A 20,636-nucleotide genomic window follows, 5' to 3' on the forward strand; every position below is an offset into this window, starting at 1 on the left:
AGTGGGCAGGTGTGGCTCTTCGTGACTCACTTCACTTCACTTCACGTTCACTAGTTTATTAATTAATGAATCGTTCGGGCAATCGCTTATATCAGGGGTGCCCACACTTTTTCAGCTTGGGAGCTACTTTTAAAATGACCAAGTCAAAGTGATCTACCAAACATATTTATATACAAACTTGGCTGCCACAGCGAGATCTGACTGGCTACCTGTACGTCAATCAAGTGGCAAATGGGCCTATTAGCCTATCATCCATCCTCACTACGGCACTATGTATGCACTATGGTCTCCGGCTCTACATTCAATAGTATGGCTCTAACAAGCAACAGGCTGGTTAGCTCAGATGGTAGAGAACCAGACTTACAATTTAACAATCTTGGGGTTCAGGGTTCGAATCTCACCTGGAGGGAGTGTTTATTTGATAAGGATATCTTTCACTTTATATTAGGGTGCAAAAAGAGTAACAAATAGACAGGTAAGGATTCAGTACTCATAAACTACAGAGTATGATGCATCACTTTACAATAGGGTACACAAAAAGAGTAACTAATGGACAGGTAATAATTAAGTAATGATTCAGTATTCAGAAACTAGTGAGTATGATGCACCACTTTACAATAGGGTACACAAAAAGACTAACTATTAGACAGATAATAATTAAGTAATGATTCAGTATTCATAAACTACTGAGTATGATGCACCACTTTACAATAGGGTACACAAAAAGAGTAACTAATGGACAGGTAATAATTAAGTAATTAAGTAATGAATAACTAACAATTAACTATATACTCCCAAACTGACCATTGACTAACCATTAACTAATGAGTAATTACTCTACTAAGGAACTAACAACTAATCATGAACTAATGATTAACTACTATACTCACAATGTGACCTTAACTAATGATTAACTAATGATTAACTAATACATTCACGCACTGACATTTTGGAATCATTAAGTAATGATTAACTACTCTATTCACGAGCTGACATTTAGTAATCATTAGGTAATGATTAACTACTCTACTCAGGAAATTAGATACTAATGTAATCATTAACTAATGACTACCTACTCATTAACTATGATTAACTAGTGATTGACTAATGCCAGATTTTTCATTAGCTACTCATTAACTGGCTATTAGTTAATGGTTAGTTTACTAGTAACTACTATAGGATTTGTGTACGTTATTGTAAAGTGTTACCCAACACTCTACTCTACCCAACACTCTACTCTACCCAACACTCTACTCTACCCAAAACTCTACTCTACCCAAAACTCTACTCTACCCAAAACTCTACTCTACCCAAAACTCTACTCTACCCAACACTCTACTCTACCCAAAACTCTACTCTACCCAAAACTCTACTCTACCCAAAACTCTACTCTACCCAACACTCTACTCTACCCAACACTCTACTCTACCCAAAACTCTACTCTACCCAAAACTCTACTCTACCCAAAACTCTACTCTACCCAACACTCTACTCTACCCAACACTCTACTCTACCCAAAACTCTACTCTACCCAAAACTCTACTCTACCCAACACTCTACTCTACCCAACACTCTACTCTACCCAACACTCTACTCTACCCAACACTCTACTCTACCCAAAACTCTACTCTACCCAACACTCTACTCTACCCAAAACTCTACTCTACCCAACACTCTACTCTACCCAACACTCTACTCTACCCAACACTCTACTCTACCCAACACTCTACTCTACCCAACACTCTACTCTACCCAACACTCTACTCTACCCAACACTCTACTCTACCCAACACTCTACTCTACCCAAAACTCTACTCTACCCAAAACTCTACTCTACCCAACACTCTACCCAACACTCTACTCTACCCAAAACTCTACTCTACCCAAAACTCTACTCTACCCAACACTCTACCCAACACTCTACTCTACCCAAAACTCTACTCTACCCAACACTCTACTCTACCCAAAACTCTATTCTACCCAACACTCTACCCAACACTCTACTCTACCCAAAACTCTACTCTACCCAAAACTCTACTCTACCCAACACTCTACCCAACACTCTACTCTACCCAAAACTCTACTCTACCCAAAACTCTACTCTACCCAAAACTCTACTCTACCCAACACTCTACTCTACCCAAAACTCTACTCTACCCAAAACTCTACTCTACCCAACACTCTACTCTACCCAACACTCTACTCTACCCAAAACTCTACTCTACCCAAAACTCTACTCTACCCAACACTCTACTCTACCCAACACTCTACTCTACCCAACACTCTACTCTACCCAAAACTCTACTCTACCCAACACTCTACTCTACCCAACACTCTACTCTACCCAAAACTCTACTCTACCCAACACTCTACTCTACCCAACACTCTACTCTACCCAAAACTCTACTCTACCCAAAACTCTACTCTACCCAACACTCTACTCTACCCAACACTCTACTCTACCCAAAACTCTACTCTGCCCAACACTCTACACTACCCAACACTCTACTCTACCCAACACTCTACTCTACCCAAAACTCTACTCTACCCAACACTCTACTCTACCCAACACTCTACTCTACCCAAAACTCTACTCTACCCAACACTCTACTCTACCCAAAACTCTACTCTACCCAAAACTCTACTCTACCCAACACTCTACTCTACCCAACACTCTACTCTACCCAAAACTCTACTCTACCCAAAACTCTACTCTACCCAACACTCTACTCTACCCAACACTCTACTCTACCCAAAACTCTACTCTACCCAAAACTCTACTCTACCCAACACTCTACTCTACCCAACACTCTACTCTACCCAAAACTCTACTCTGCCCAACACTCTACACTACCCAACACTCTACTCTACCCAAACCTCTACTCTACCCAACACTCTACTCTACCCAAAACTCTACTCTACCCAAAACTCTACTCTACCCAACACTCTACTCTACCCAACACTCTACTCTACCCAAAACTCTACTCCCAAACCCTGACTGGCCATTTTAGCCTAGAAGCAGCCATGAAGAGGCCCTTTTGTCATGGAGGGTTCGGAAACAAAACGCCTCGGCTCCATGACACATCAGCAACACAGTTCACTATAGGTCAGTGGCTATCGTCAGAAGGGTGTGTGTGTGTGTGTGTGTGTGTGTGTGTGTGTGTGTGTGTGTGTGTGTGGGATGGCTGGAGATGTGTCACTGCTTCAGAGGGGTGGTCTGTCCAGTCTGATTCCTGCTGAGTCACCGGGCCAGCAGGGACAGACGGGCGACAAATCAGCCCGGAGGTTCGGCAGTTAATTGGGGAGATTTTTCAATGGCTATTACTTGACTTCTGAGGTGCTGGAGGTTACTGTATCACTTTGGCCCATACAAAATACTGTTTGATCGAGTCAAATGTCTGTTTGATCGAGTCAAATGTCTGTTTGATCCAGTCAAATGTCTGTTTGATCCGAGAAAATGTAGGCTGCCCTCAACGTGCCGTTAGAAGGCTTTCGTGGTCCAAACTCAAGTTAATTTGACCCCCATGCTAAATCGCCATTTGTATGTTGTTGTTTTTATTGCTGTGTTGTTGTGGGGAGGGGAGGGCGGTGGTTTGTGTTTTGGTTGTTTTGATTGTATTGTAATTTTTATTTCATATATGTCTGAATGTGTTAATTGGAGAAAAAAGAATAACTACATTGCTGGGGGGGAAAAGAAGGCTTTCGTGGTCCCATATTATTCCGTTTTCATCATTTAGTTTTAAAAGATTGTAGCATAACCATGACAGTGTTATTGAATTAATTTCATAATGCTGGACACTGGTTGGTCCACAACGCCATCTCCTCTGATTCAAATAAATAACAAATCTGGAGGCTTTCCAGTTCAAACACTGGCCTGACTGGAAGGATGTTATCAGTTGTTTAATGAGGAGAGGCAATGAAGAGTTAGTCTAGTAAAGAGTATGGATTTAAATCCTATCATTTTAATATAGGCTACAGTTGTATATAAAGGGGGGGGGGGGAGGAAGATTTGAATTCCTAAATGATCGCTGCTTCACTCCATTGTTCTTTGTGAGGTTGTGTGATGTGTCATCCAGGTCACAGGTTAACAACTGTGTGTGTGTGTGTGTGTGTGTGTGTGTGTGTGTGTGTGTGTGTGTGTGTGTGTGTGTGTGTGTGTGTGTGTGTGTGCATGTGTGTGTGTGTGTGTGTGTGTGTGTGTGTGTGTGTGTGCGTGTGCGTTCGTTCGTGCATGTGTGCAGCAGTTATTAAAGCTAAGGACTTCCTCATAACTGGGACAAAGACTCACAGTTATAAGTTGGCCACAACACAAAGATAACAACGTATAATTGGCATTTGCAACAACAACAAAAGTTTACATTTACTGTACTAATTGTAGGCTGTTTGTGCCTGACAGAGAATTAGATATAATAGACAAATCAATTCTATGATGCAGAGGAATACCTGACATTAGCTGCGTAAAATAACGCCAGAATCCGGAGATGGTTTTGCCTGGAAATATTTCAAACTATGAGCGATATGCCCGATCACAGCATATCTTATGTCTGGATTGGGACCACTTTGATACTATCAGAATATGGAATTAAGATGATCCAGATATGACGTGCCGTCACATATGTCACAGATTTGGTCATATTCTAGCCAAATAGTCCCCATATTTCAAAATGGCATGAGGGCATATCCTGATCTTTTATTTAATGTGTACTGTATGCAACATTAGATGTATCTGGGCACAGTATGAGGAGTAATGAGGCAAATATGGCTCAGTATTTGACCTGGCATAAAGCATATACAAAATCTCCAGATATGCTCCATATTCTCGCAAGTATTAGAAGAAGAAGAAGAAGAAGAAGAAGAAGAAGAAGAAGAAGAAGAAGAAGAAGAAGAAGAAGAAGAAGAAGAAGAAGAAGATATCTCTGGATTCTGGGGTATTTTGTGCAGTGAATGCTCCTAAGAACTTTGCATTAACTTACTTCCACTTACAGAGCAATGTCAACACAACAAACAAGACAAATTAATCCCCAACCATTAACGTCCATGACAAAAGGAAAGGATAAACAAAAGACAAGGGACTCACCTAACTCCTAACCAAACACAGGAGCAAAAGAGAATAGGCCTACAAAAAGAAAAGAGCTTCTCCCTCCTACAACTGCTACTGATGATTAAATATTGACACTGTACAGTTTACAATATCCTACAGGGATCAAATTTAAAAGTTACGTAACAACGTTCTTCCAAACCACTCAATTAGCTTTACCCAACAAAGTTACAGGAAGTAACTGGAACTTTACTTTATGTCACTGTGGGGTGATAGAGCAGGCATATTCAAGTGTCAGCTGAGACAGCTATTAGCAATGTTCATGACATATTTTGTGGTTTTGTGTTTTCAAATAAATTCTGTGTACTATCTATGTACATAACTAAAGTGATGTATCAAGTTGCTTTTGACTAATTTATTAATTTTTTACTATTTCTCATCCCTTCACTTCTGACTTCTACTTCACCAACACTTTCTCCATGTAATGTTAGGTATACCTACATAAACTGATTTTGTGCATATGCCCACATTTCCTATGAAGACACTCATTACAACTCCCCCCGCACACTCGGCAACCCCCCCCCCCCTGCTAGTAATCCTGTACATCTACAACAAATGTATATGTATTGTATAATATTGAAGTGTGCCTTATTACTTTTCAAACTAGTAATAATGTGAATTGAGTGTATTTCATCCATTTCATTTAGATGCTCTGTTCAATGCAAGACGGCGCCGCCCATGGCTGCTGTGGCGTTACTGTGCTCTTATGTGAAAAAAGATTAATGCACCTTAATGCCAAAACAAGTTCCTATATGTTACATAACATAATGGTGAATAAATGATATCTGATTCTGATCTGATTCTGATTACTGATCTGCTGTAGGGATGAAACGATAACCGGTTTTAATGATAACCGTGATCAAATTCCTTACCATAACCGTGATCAAATTCCTTACGATAACCGTACGCTTTGAAAAACATGGTAAATACTGTCCATCATCAACCAAAGTTGGCAACCGTCTCCCAGATGCAGATGCAGACGCATGTCTTGGAGAAATGATTTCAGTGAGTGTATCAATCATTTTGGGTGTGAGTTTTCAATATAAAACTTGGTGAAATGATTTATGTGAGTGTATCAGTACTTTTTGAAAAATGTCAGCACATTTTTGAACAATGAAAACAAACCGTGATAATACTGATAACCGTGATCATTTTGGTCACTATAATCATGATATGAAATTTTCATATCGTTTCATCTCTAATCTGCTGCTCTCTCAGCCCACATAGAGGGGGCAGCCGGGCAAGATGGGGAGAGGGGCTCGCAAGATGGCCGACACAGGAAGGCTGACTAACCTGCTTTAAATGTGTGTGCTGGGAAACTGGCAGTGACATGGTTTTGACTCGCACATTTCAGTTCACTGATTGTGCCAAGTTTGCTAGCAGATAGTAGTGTGCGATAAGAGCTGCATCACAGTCATACCCATTTTCTCACACATGCAAACACACACACACACACACACACACACACACACACACACACACACACACACACACACACACACACACACACACACACACACACACACACACAAAGGGAAGCGTTACATGCCTTAGTTCTCAATAGTTGACAGAAATAGACCCTTTAAGAGGTGAATTCATAAGGATGTGGAAGTCGGGACATCCCACTGTAAATCACTGCACTTCTACTGCATCAAAACAGATTGAAATGTCAGGAAGGTGAAATGACACTACTGTCACTTCTGCCACACAAAACATTTCCCCAGGAAGCACACTTTGTGAACACGACACTCCAGCAGAACACATTTTCACCTTTGCCCCGTGAAACAGCATTGCTGCTCACAAATCAAATCCCTTCTGTCCTCAACAAAAATGATCGATCACGAAAAAAATAAGGGCCCAAATGTGCCTTTCCACGATGACACCCATTCAAAAAACCGCCCATCATCTTCAAGGGAGCCAGTGCATCACAAAGCAGGCGATATGAAGCAGATATTCAGACGCCAAACTTAATGAGCATAATAGGCTGAAGCAAAAGCCTTCTCCTTGGAGACTTGGTGAGAACACACCTGAGCGGCAGGTACAAACCCAGATCAAAAACAGGCTTTGAAGCATTGAGGCTGCTGCTTACGCCCACACACTTCTCCCCTTTTGTTCCCCGGCGGCCCACGAGGGACAGAACGTCACCTGTTCTCCTCTATTCTGTTCTCCCCCGTCCCCGCTCTGTTGCCTCACACAGCGCGGTAAATAAACAACGCTGAACAACAGGAGGACAAGATGGCCGCAGTCATGTGAGCGTCCTCGCGTTCCATTCAGACCAGAGCCTTGAGGAGAAATACACAAAAGCAGCCAGGAGGGATTGGGGGCCCTCAGCCCCCTGCCGGAGAGCCGGGTGCACAAGTCTTTCTTTCCTTGGCTGTTGTATTGTCAGGGAGGGGCGCACCTCCGTCAACGGGGCCCCCTGGGACCCCTGGGTGTAATCTGGTCCTGTGCCACCCACGCTACACTCTCTCTCTCTCTCTTCACCACCCCTCCCTCCTTCCTCCATCGCCTCCCACAGACAATGTTGATGTGCTCCGACTCACACTCCCTAAGTTAACCCCCTTCCTTTCTGTGTTTTAGTAAATGCAGGACAGCGCCCTCGGGGTATAAAGCTACAACTACGGGTGAGGCCAGAATGATTTTTAGCCCTTCATTTTCATCTGACTGTTACAATAGGCAGATTCCAGTAAGTCAGTCCCCATGTCGTTACTCACTCACATACTGCAGATTCCAGGACACAAATTGAGGATAGTCTAGGATGAGGAGACGTTGTGGTGATGTTGATTCAAGCCATTACTTGTTCTAGGGTTACAATGCATCTCTGTGCAGAAAATATGATGGGGATCAGGGCTGAGTTCCATCAACCTCAAAGTCACATGTTATTATTATTATTATTATTTTTACAGTGGCTTATTTAAGCTTTTCCTAAAGATGAAATCTACTGTAGTCCACCTAGGAGTCTTGTACTGTATACTGTACTGTAGCTGCTGCAGCTGCATTCACAAAATGGTTGACTCCCTCTACTCTGGCTGCACAAAATGGCCTCCTAAGTTCCAGTTGAGTACAGTACAGGGAGATGCTGTGCATGAGTTTCCTTCACTATCTAAAATGCTGCTCATTCAAAACAATATGGGAAATAAGTGCAAACCCTCAAACTTTTGTGCAAATAGGTTTTGCTATTTTTCCGCAAAAACAGTCCAGGGAATAGAAAATAGGATGGAGAAAGACAGACTACAGTATATGGAGGTGTGCTTTACTCTAGTGGTTGTCAACTGCTTTGGCATTATGGGCATCAGTTAGATATGAAAACAAACCCCATCATTATTTACATGAATATATCATCAGTAAATGGAACTCACCTGAATGTGCATTTTGATGACGGCTTTCCCGATGAGTGTAGCACCAAAAAAGGTCCAGAAGGGAACCAGAAAGTGGCCACATGTTATTCCTGCCAGGTCAAACAGGGGATTGGGAATCTGGAGAAAGGTTTCAGATGAATAGATTTTAGATATAAATAAAATCAAGAAGAAAAAAAATCAGTAATTTTATATAAAAGACAACATCGCTGTGATGCAACATAAAAGTCCATGTAGCATTTTTGCTTTGGCAAAAATCCATACCGTATATAATATATATTGTAACGGCGATATCTAACTCATATTGATAGTGCCACAAGAATATCACATTTTCCGTTGTTTTATTTTTGTTGACATATTTTAAAATTCAGCATTTGTGATTTATTTCCTTTGAATGGTAACATGATTGATCATATGACAAAAATGATTTCACTCATATCTCCTGGTAAGGGGGATAAGTGGATTTGATAGAATAAAGTATGGCACAAAAGTATGGTTTTACTTACAGAAGCACAAGCTAAAATCCCAAAGAATCCGACCCTCTGGATGAGTTTATGCACTGCTAGTTTTGCTCTGGTGGCAAAGTCCTGAAAAAGAGCAAAAAGAAGGAAAATATATAAGAAATTATTCATTAGAGACTTAGCAATGTTTAGATCAAATGGATCAGACTGTACTTGCATAATTTACTTTACATAAATATCCTTTATTGTCAGCACACTTCTAAAACAGTGCATTGACTGATTTTTTATTTACTACACTGCACAAGTTATAAAAATCAGTTCAATAACCTGTATATTGGCTATTATACAGTTTATCAGATATATATCCACTATCACTCATAATAATTCTATAATTTGTTACTACTGGCCCTTAGATTCAAATTGTTCAAAATGATTACTGGTGACTGGCATTTCATATGATAAATAATTTTCAATTAATTTGTAATAAACATCAGATGGACAGAGATCATTAGTTTTGATTAGATTAAACACTAGAGCTACTGAAAAATAATTAAGGGTCAATTAAGCCTAAACATATATATCCCCCCCCCCCCCCACAGTATTTCTGTGGCAGTGGAAATATCAGAGAGGTGTGTGAAATAAATTCATAAAACCTGCTGCAATGTTATCACTGCAGTGATTACAAAATATGCCAGATTTGAGACCGATTACCACTAAAACTTTACATTTAAAACGAATAAGGGAATTTGGGCAGACATTTTGGTATTCCAAGAGCTGCTTTTGAGATTTCTCCATCATCACTGACTGTTGATATTTAAGTTCATCTATCAAACAATGGAGGTGTGCTGTCATTAAATATTTCCATTTCATGTCTAAAAACACATTGTTGCACAAATTAAACGAATAATGAACCAATCAGCACTGTATACAGTATATCTATCTTTTAATGAGTGCAAAGGTGCAGCAGCCACAACAGGAGTATTTTCAGCATCCTAAACTTGCCTTCAACAAAAACTAATTCAACACAGATTTAACCAATTATTTAGTCAGATTCCCACTGATAAACGGAATAATTAGACTCTCAGAAATTAGGAATACAGCAGTTCAAACCATTTACAGTGTGATTATTTTAATGAATTGAGTACTGGAGGGATTTTCACTCAGTAAAACTCCAAATCTGTGCTGAACCCATCCAAGAGTGTGTGTGCTTTTCAATTTAATCTGCAAAATTCCAAGACTTTAGCACGCAATTATTTATGCATTTGCACTTTATTAATTCAACTTGGTCAAATTTGAACCCAATAAAAAGTGCTTGGTCTCTGTATCCTGTGAGATGAAGTACGTTTGGTATGGAAGTGCCTGACTGTGTGCATTCATCACACAAGACCATCAAATCCCCTGCTAATAAACCCCTTCTTCAAGCATTTATTTTATTCAATTGATGGAATGGAAAGGGTGTATTTTACAATTAAAGCAAGTGCTTATCCAAATCCATGACCATCTTGTCAGCAAAACAAATCCCTCCAAGTTCACTGCAAAAATACACCGATTCATCTGCCATCTAGCCAATCTAAATAATTTCAAGGCTAATTTCTAAACATGCTTTTTTAAATTCTGGGAAACTAATAGAGGTTTTAATGAGCCCGCATCTTACCTCTGGTGGTGATCATTCCTTTATCATTGGGAATGTGAGAACAAGACAAGAGACTTTGAACATTCCAATGACTCAGAAATTCTTACTTATTCTACTACATTGCACTACGCGGCCTGACAGCTCCACAAAAGCCTCTTTTCACTGCAATGACATGGATTCCCCCCCCCCTCAATATACCTTTTCTGGGAAGAGGAGCCTTTAATCTGTTTGGATATTACTAAACTAGTTCTGGGAACTCAGTGGGAAATGCTGTAGGATTGCATAGAGCTGTACAGATTGATTCTCCTGATCCGATGCTGAATGGTTAATATCTTATGGATACATTCAATATCTAGGTAAATGATAAAATGATTACTTTCCATACCATATTTATTTTGTCGTTCTTAAAATGAATGAACTGTTTTAACTTGCTGTGCGACTGGGTGGAAATCAGAACTCTAAAAATGAAAATGCTCAAATAAAATCAAGGTTTCTAAGACATTCACTGCATTTGGTTATACTATATTTTGCAGGCCTTAATATGGAAAAAAGGTAGTAAATAATGAAGACTTAACAGCCAAAACCCTGCACAGTGTCTGCTATTTACTCCTGATTTGTATTGTGCAGAAAGTGTCATGGACAGAAAGAGGAATACATTTGTCTTGCAAAGTTAATAGTTACGGTGTTAATACCACTTCTTTTTTGGTAAGTTGTGACGTTCTCAATTTATTTATCTGATTAAATATACTTCATATTTGATGAAGCAATGCTTTATTAAGGTAAACATTATATCTCTTTGGTATCTCAAATACATACAGTACTGTCTTTATCTGGTGTGGAGATTGTGTCCTGCGATATGGGTAAGTGGGAACAGAGGGCATATATTATATTGTTATCCTGCTCATCACTCTAACGGTTTCTCCCTCTGCAAACTGAAAACTATATAAACATATAAAAAAAATACATACAGTATCCTTATAACAGACATATGCTCAAAAATCTATTTGATCTTCTTCTGGTGTAACAAATACATGACAGTGTACATAGACAATATGAAACAAGACACGTGGATATATCTAGAGTCTAGGCACAGTAGATGCTCTGCAGTAAAAAGCATCCTTCACTACATTTTGGATTATACTTCTTCTCACATTTATCATGATAATATATTTAATATACACATAACCTCATATGATTTAATGGTAACTCAAAAATATGGGTTTCAATTATAAGTATATGAATGAGTTTTGGAGAAAAATTTTGGTACACAACTTTTATTTATTTATAAAACCCACTCTCCCATATTGACTGCTGGCTTGAAAGCTTAGCACAGTTATGTTAGGAGTCATCTTACGACATTTGCTTATAAAATAGTTCATATTTGGAGGACAGAATCATTGATGTTGTAGCAAGACTGTTCAGAAATGGATATGTACAGCATAAGGTTTTGTAATTGTCAGTGGTCAGCGGTCTGTATTCAATCATTCTTCTACGTCTAAATACACTAAATGGATGTTTGCTGAATGTGCAGCAGATTTGCCCCCATGAAAGCACATCGTTTTCATCTCAAATATATCAAATCAGCAAGAAACTAATAACAACCATATTTTTACTCATATGCACAGCCAAGAAAAAAGTATTTTCTGTGTAAATTGCTGTGTCTAAGGCCTCTGTTTCAGAAACATAATGGTAAATCAAAATGTGAGGTGTGGGAGGTGGGAGTGGCAACACATGATCCTACCTAATATGGTCAACAAAACCAGTACAGTACTGACAACATTTTTTACGGGGTGCAACCCAGCAGACAGGAAATTTGAGAGACATGGGAGGTAGCCTAATAAGGAGGTAGGGGGGTGAGGGTGGGGTGGCCTCAATCTGATTGGTTCACAATTTGAATTTCTCCCTCCAATGATGTCCAATCATGAAGGTTTCTCCCAGGACAAGCCTGCTAGTTTTAGTTCTAGCCTTGTGTCGTTGTGCATGTGTGTGTGCGTGTGTGTGTGTGTGTGTGTGTGCGCGCACACGTGCGTGCGCGTGTTTTCAGCTGGTGGCTGCTGGTCTGGGGGAAGGAATGTAGGTTTACAGCTGAAGCAGTGAGGAGTGTGTCTGCTCCGCCCGGCAACACCTGACAACCGCCGCTGTTTGCAGACCCCGACCGGAACCGAGCCGGGGAGCCAATTGTAGCACGCGACTCTCGCCCCGCGATTCCCATTCGCCACCTGACATCCGTGACGCTCGCGTTGTTTACATTAAGTGCAGGTCCGCTTTGGGCTCGCTCAATAGAGAGCGGAATGACCATGGCGTGAACAAAGGGTCCCAGAGGAGGGGAGGGTAGGGTGTGTGCGTGTGCGTGTGTCTGTGTGTGTGTGTGCGTGCGTGTACTTGTGACACTGTGATTTACTACAGTTGGACTATGTACTTGGACTCTCCCTGTTTTCTGCATTTCTGGACCAGGGAAGCGTCTATCTTGGATGGCTGGGGTTGTGACATGCAGACTCTGTTGTTCGGCGGACTATGGAAAATCACCATCTTTGCCAGGCAGCTTGCCAAGGGCTGACTGCCACCCACTACACCCCCCCCACACACACACACACCGCCTCCTCCCCCCCGCCCCGCTCCGTCACTGCCAGCCTGCAGGGCTGGGCTTAGCAGCAATTACATTTGGGAGATCTTGTCAAGGGTGCAGCGTCATTAAAACCATGGGAGCTTTTGGTTCCAGGTTTGGCTCAGATGCTTTACTCAGCAGTCTGCACAGTGACCCCACATGGAGGCAGCCTCTGTGGGAACAATACACACTTAGATTTGATCTTCTGTTTATGCGTTCAGATTTTTTTTTTTTTTTTTTTTTTTTACTTCTGCTGGTCAGATCAGCCAACTCCTTGTTTGAATTAGCAAACCATGGCTGCCCTTCAGAAAGCACATTTCTCATCTGTTCATTTCTACACAGCATGTTTCGTGAGCATGTTGTGTACATGTGTACTCCACTTCCTTTTCGTACACAGCATGTCTCGTGAGCATGTTGTGTACATGTGTACTCCACTTCCTTTTTGGAGGATGGAAGATGTGAGCTTTACAATGACAACATGTACTGAACATTACAGTAAGGCATATTCTGTGTGTTTTTGGTTGAATTACAGTGAATATACTGTACTCTCTAAATACATGTACTGAACATGAGCGTGTACATAAAGCATGCTCTGTGTGTTTTTGGTTGAATTATATATATATATATATATATATATATATATATATATATATATATATATATATATATATATATATATATATATATATATATATACTGTACTTTCTAAATATAGTTGGTCACAAGATTAGCGCTGATGGAATAAGGTCACAATGATGATGAGATAACATTGAAATCTTATTAGGCACATGACCTGAAATGACAGCTTCATATTTAACATGTGAGTTTGAATATCAACGGTTAGCACGTTTGCCAGAGTGATGACAACAGTTCATGGAAAAACAGGAGAAATTACAGTTTTCTAACATGTGTAACGAGAGAGCAGCCCCAATAGCATTAACAGGAAAATGGACGTTTCTATATCCAGTACAAAGTGGCACCTTTGAGCTGATGATGGCATGTCCTGATATGAATGTGCAAATTTGTTTTGCAGCCGAATGTATTGTTGAATGTTATATCTGTTTATTTTTGATTGGTTGAAAACTTGCTTACAGCGCTGTCTCCAAAAAAAGGGACATACTTGTCAGCGGACTTTCCCTATGAAAAAGTTGGCAAACTGAGAACTGTGTTTTGGGTCGGCTTTCATAGTGCTGATGGGCTACGGAGTTCAAACAAAACACAGGCAGCGACAAAGCACTCTGCTCCATGTGGAAAATGTAAGTGTCAGATGAGGAAAAATCTATGCATAGCCTATATACAAGTCAACACCCACGCACATTTTTCTCTCTCTCTCTCTCTCTCCACTGTGTGTGTGTGTGTGTGTGTGTGTGTGTGTGTGAGTGTGTTTTTCTCAATGAAACTCTTTCACACAGAAGACACACATCTCCGGAGCGGTCGCGAGCCCCCCGACACCAAGACGGCTAAAGTTCATCTCATTAACTCCTCACAGGCCCTCACCCTCTCTCTCTCTCTGGCACAGGAAGCTGTGTGATTAAGGGGTCCTGACGCAACCAGAGCTACGAAAAGAAGGGGGGAAAAAGAGAGAAAAAAAAAAGAAAAAAAAAATCAAATCTATCCGGACACACACGCAAAAAAATGCACCCCTGAGTCCACGTTGACAAATTCTTTAACAAGCTGCGGTTAAAGGGAAGCTGGTTTTACTCTGACTCACCCCCCTCCTTTCAAACAGTTTACTGGAAATAAAGGGGGAGGAGGAGGGAGGGGGCACTTTCAGAGAAGTCACGTGACAGGGCTGGGCAAACCACAGCACAGAGAGCCTTTGAGTGCAGTAGGCCAGGGGGGGAAGGCAGAGGCATACGCCCAGCGCAGATGGCTCTGATTTGACTATACAGGAGATACGATCCTGGGAGTTGGCAATCAAGAATTCACAGCCTGTTAACCCTTTCCGTGCCAGAGCAAAAAAAAGAAAAGAAAAAAAAAACATACACCACAAGCCAGGAAATGACTTCATTATCAAGTTACAAGCAGTCATGGACTCCATCCATGCAGGATACTCGCCGATGGGCTATGTCTAAACTGAGGACCCCGAGTTCTCTTGTGCTGAGCTAAAGATTTAAGTGTGTGTGTGTGTGGGGGGGGGGGGGAGCTGATGTTCATGACATCAGCGTCTGGAGCCGTTAGAAAAGGCATGACTTCATTATCCTTGAATAGCTGTGTTGAATGAATGAGAATAGAGAGAGGGGGGGGGGGGGCGAGCGCTCCGCCGCTGTGCATCACGTGCGCTTGTGGCAGGAAGTTGGCACGTGTTGGCTGGGAGAAATACTAGCGGGTTCAAGTCAAACTGCTGGCACCTAGAAGCCCCTATGACATGAGCTGAGCCGGGAGGGGGAGGGGGGTCACGAAGTCAGCATCTTAATCCGGCTCTGCTGCCAAAGAGGTGGTGGTGGTGGGGGGGGGGGGGCTGGTCACACCCATAACGACAACATTTTAACCACTTCCTGTCTGAACGATCCAAGACACCCCCCCCCCCGCAACGCAATTTCTCCAGTCCGATCCCAGTGTGGATGTCCAGTCTATTTCTACTTTGGCTCTGTTCTGTCAATGAAAACAAAGATACAAAAAAAAATTCCACTGATTGACCTCCATGTCCGCTCTAGGCAACACGGAAGGTGTAAAATAAAAAAATCAGGTGCGAGGAAGCAGGTCAGAGCGGTGTTGCGGGGTAACGGGGGTTTCCTGAAGCGAGCGAATCCCCTGAGCACGTTCGAATGATGGTTAAAAAACACTGAAGACACAGGGGGAAAAAACAGCTCCGTATGCTGTAGCTCGCTCCGCGCCGGACTGCCAGCACTACCTGCCACCAGCTGCTGTCCATTCACATAGAACGCACATATACACAAGGCTGCCAGAGCAGATATCATCAGAGAGAAAGAGAGAGCGGGAGGGAGGGAGAGAGAGAGAGAGAGAGAGAGAGAGAGAGAGAGCAGTACACAGTGGGAGGCAAAGTGAGAGAGAATGAGAGCATACAGTAGGGAGGGGGGGATAGAAAAAAAACAGAAAGTCAGAGAGATTGGAGATGCGAGATGTGCAGACGATGCTCCTTCCACGTGGCACTGGTTGTTTGGAGAGGACAGGTGGTGGCAGGACCTCTCTCTGCCCATGGAAGTGGAGATGAGCAGGGAGAGCGAAGCCTCTCCTCACCCAGGGCCAGCCCAGTCCACTTGTCCCACTCCTCCGCACCGCTCCGTCTGGTATCTCTGGGTCTTTCGGTGGGAAGCACCACTTTATCAGTAGATCTGGTGATGTCAGAGCTCCAGACTCAGACATGCGGTCTGAACACCCGGTGCTGTGGGCGGTGCCAACCGATCCAGATGTCCACGGCGTTAGTAATGGCGGACCCCTGTGCCCCTACCCGGCACGGCTGCTTCTCACACGATCGCCGACATGTTTTGGATTGGCGTCCTGGTGACCTGCTGTATCGGTTTCCATGTCACGCTCGACACGTCAAACGGTTGCTGCAGTTGGTGTATCGGCACGTCTCTTAAACTATGCCGACCATGGGAGAGATTGCTGGATGCGCTATTGACCTTTGAATATTTCTCCGTTATTTTGCACACGCACCTCCGCAGGACCAAAAACTGAATAATTTGTCAATAACGGTGCTTCTGGAAGACCAGCTCGCCAAACAGGACAATTACACTCGCAGGTCCTAACACTCATATTTCTCGCTGAAGGAGAGGAGGGCATTGGTTTCCTTCAGCACCAACTCTCTAAATGGCTCCCCACTCTGACTTCAAGAGGGGTCATAGACAATGTTGGACTCGTTCCTCAAAAACTGTAATCTATTACTTATTACTCATTACTCTTTTCAAAAGTAATATTTTACTTTTACTGCCAACAGTAATTTGTTACACTACTCATTTTATTACTTTTCCATCACTCCCCACCAAATTGGTAATTGCATCCTTTCTCCTCAAAATTCAGACTTTACTCGTGCGCCTCTGTATGAATGTCAGGGTAAGCACAGCTAAGGCTTCAAACTACTGTCGCGTCTTTTTTTCTGCAGCCTATGAATCCATGAAAGTTACAGGCTAGATGAAAAGCACAAACTGATGACGAGACACAATCGTTTAAACAACTTCTGTTAAGCAGTTAAACCAAAGTAAAATCTGCAACAGGGCTCAAACAGTGGGTCTGACGCGTAGCTTGGGGTTTCCCCCAAGAAATGGCGGCGGGGAGCCCAGGGGGCAAGCTCAGTAGAGGGTAACAAAAACAATGTGTTTGCCGGGAAAGCCCGCTGCAGCTATACTGGGGGGAGGCGTCCAGCACCGGGGAGGGTGAGGCGTCCAGCACCGGGGAGGGTGAGGGACCCCGCGACGCCGGTGTGACGGGCTCCGTGGTACTGTAGGACAACTGGGGCAGACAAAAGTAAGGGGCCATGTCCACAGAAAGCATTTTTTTGAGCTGCCAGCCTTTCTGAAATTAATTTCAGCAGCACTCCTCTTCCCAGCACTGTGCCTGGCGTTTCAGTGGCTAGTGTCGTGGCTAGCGTCCTGCGCTCTGGGCACCTCAAGTAGAAAACAGTTCAACTTTTGGAGAAGAGCGTTGCTCATGAATGTTACTTTTTTCGACCGACCAATCAAAATCAAGGAAGGCCATATTGGATGCTTAGCGAGCTGCTGGATCATCGCTCACACACGGAGAACCATAATCTCCTGTTGTTTGCCGATCATTCCCCAGCCCGCACACCTCAACACACGATCATTCCCCAGCCCGCACACCTCAACACACGATCATTCCCCAGCCCGCACACCTCAACACACTCAGCCCGCACACCTCAACACAGCCCGCACACCTCAACACACTCAGCCCGCACACCTCAACACAGCCCGCACACCTCAACACACTCAGCCCGCACACCTCAACACACTCAGCCCGCACACCTCAACACACTCAGCCCGCACACCTCAACACAGCCCGCACACCTCAACACACTCAGCCCGCACACCTCAACACACTCAGCCCGCACACCTCAACACACTCAGCCCGCACACCTCAACACACTCAGCCCGCACACCTCAACACAGCCCGCACACCTCAACACACTCAGCCCGCACACCTCAACACACTCAGCCCGCACACCTCAACACACTCAGCCCGCACACCTCAACACAGCCCGCACACCTCAACACACTCAGCCCGCACACCTCAACACACTCAGCCCGCACACCTCAACACACTCAGCCCGCACACCTCAACACAGCCCGCACACCTCAACACAGCCCGCACACCTCAACACACGCATTTGGCATTTGGCCAGATTATGGAAACAGAATTTCCTGTTGTACCCCGTCAAGCAAACTTTGTGTTTGACTCTCCCGATGCAGTACAGATGTTCATGGTGGGTCTACAATGACCTGCTTCTCTTCATCCCCACTGTCCCTTTCTTATTCCCAGCCTGGACCTTCCCCGAGCGAGGTGGCACCGATGCGGCTGACATTTAGCAGGGCTGTGTGTGTAACATTACCCCCCCCCCCCCCCGCCCCATTCTGCCACGTTGCATCAAATCAAGTGCTCCTAACTAACAAATGACGTCACACCGCGTGATGGCACATGCAGCTGGCAGGAAGGAAAACAAACTACTACTTCCTACATGAAACTAGCAGCAGCTAAAGCAGCAGCTAGCTAGCGGGTGTAGTTCAGTCAAAAATAGAAAATAGTTCCTATATAAAACCAGTGTTGGGGTTAACTCATTACAAAAGTAACATATTACATGTAATATATTACTTTTAGCAGTAACTCAGTAACATAACTTATTACTTATAGGATTTCAGTAATATTATACCAGTTACTTTGTCAAGTAACTCAAGTTACAAATTTAGTTATAAAAAAAATAAATTAAAGCAGATATTTAAATAAAGATACAATCATTTCCTAATCAAACTGTCTGTTTTTATGCAAATAACCACTATAGATGACAATAACAAAGGGAAAGAATAAGATTTAGAATTTTGGATTGTTTACACTGACTTCAAGGCGGTTGACATTATTTTTCGGGATGGTTCCGGGGCGGCGATGTCATTCTGCTGCTGCTGTTGTTTTGGTGAAAGTCATGCAAAAGTAGTGTAATAAGTAACGAGTTACTCTACACAGACAGTAATATTGTAAAATAACTTATTACTTTCAAATGAAGGTAACTAGTAATATGTAGTATATTACATTTTGAAAGTAAATTGCCCAACACTGTATAAAACTGTTCACAACAAGTCTGTGGATTATCTTGGGTAACTATGTCATGATTTCTGGAAAGAGACATTGCTGTTGAGTTTTTCAATTGTATTTTTTTTTGGCACTTTGAGCACCACAAGCCGAGTGCCATCCAGTTCCATTGTATTGGAGAGAAGGCAGAAATCTCTACGGCCGATATCTCCAAAATTCTAACTAACACAAAACAATCTACATGGATAAATAGCACTATGGGTGAGAGGAAAAATATGTATTTTGGATTTGAAGGTGAGCTGTCCCTATGTATTTTGTCTGATAAAAAATATATAGGCTATCTTTGACGGGCCGACAGCACATGTTTTGAACTCAATTCAATGCATTGTCATACTGCATGATTGACAATTAAACTGCCTAATTCTACTAACATTAGGCTACTTCAGTGTTTCCCAACCTTTTTTGTCTAATGTACCCCTTGAGCTGTTTTGCCATGCCTTATAGTACCCCCTCTCTCGTGCGTGTTGATGATTCTCCTAAATCTGTTCTATTAAACTCATATTAAACTGTTATCTAACACAATCGATTATTAAATGAATGAACAATGCTGACAGTTTACGATTGAAAAAGTTGTCAGTTTTACCAAGACTTTCTGAGTGTTTGGTGCTCTGGTGCCGATGTAGATGGGCTGACTTCATTTAATTATTTGTCAGGACTTTGCAAAAAAACAACAACAGGACATTTAAGCCATTTGTCCATATTTGCTAGCTAGTTGGTTTGCAGACAGTTATATATATTTACAGGAAATAAACTGTAAACCCAATCTTTCCAAGTACCCCCTGCAAGCACACTGGGCTACTTAAATACCATACCAAGGTATCTTAGTGTTTATAATAGTTTTTTTAACCCGTATCCGCCAAACCCATTTTCATACGCATAAAACAATGACCCGAAACCGATCTGCATATCCGCTATACTTAATGCTACACTGTGCAGTCAGTGTATGGCGTGCGCAGAATGTAATGTACGGATGCCAGGATAAACCAGGGAATATATTACTTCCAAAACAATCTGTATGGTCAGTCTATTAAATACCCAACAGGGAATATATTACTTCCAAAACAATCTGTATGGTCAGTCTATTACATACCCAGGAAATATATTACTTCTAAAACAATCTGTATGGTCAGTCTATTAAATACCCAACAGGGAATATATTACTTCCAAAACAATCTGTATGGTCAGTCTATTACATACCCAGGAA

The 20,636-nt window shown here is 42.4% G+C and overlaps 1 protein-coding gene across 1 annotated transcript in view; it reads right to left on the reverse strand.

Moving 5' to 3' along the window:
• LOC310781343 (vacuole membrane protein 1-like) overlaps positions 1 to 20,636 on the reverse strand; it is a 168,964-nt gene that overhangs the window by 45,135 nt on the left and 103,193 nt on the right. Inside the window, exons 8-9 of the mRNA XM_083641955.1 lie at positions 8,961 to 9,041; positions 8,458 to 8,574 (exon numbers count right to left, since the gene is read on the reverse strand). Coding sequence (XP_083498081.1) covers positions 8,458 to 8,574; positions 8,961 to 9,041 — 198 coding nt within the window. The remainder of the gene's footprint in view (positions 1 to 8,457; positions 8,575 to 8,960; positions 9,042 to 20,636) is intronic.

Source organism: Poromitra crassiceps (assembly GCF_964638095.1).
Source record: "Poromitra crassiceps genome assembly, chromosome: 1".
Classification (NCBI taxonomy): Eukaryota; Metazoa; Chordata; class Actinopteri; order Beryciformes; family Melamphaidae; genus Poromitra; species Poromitra crassiceps.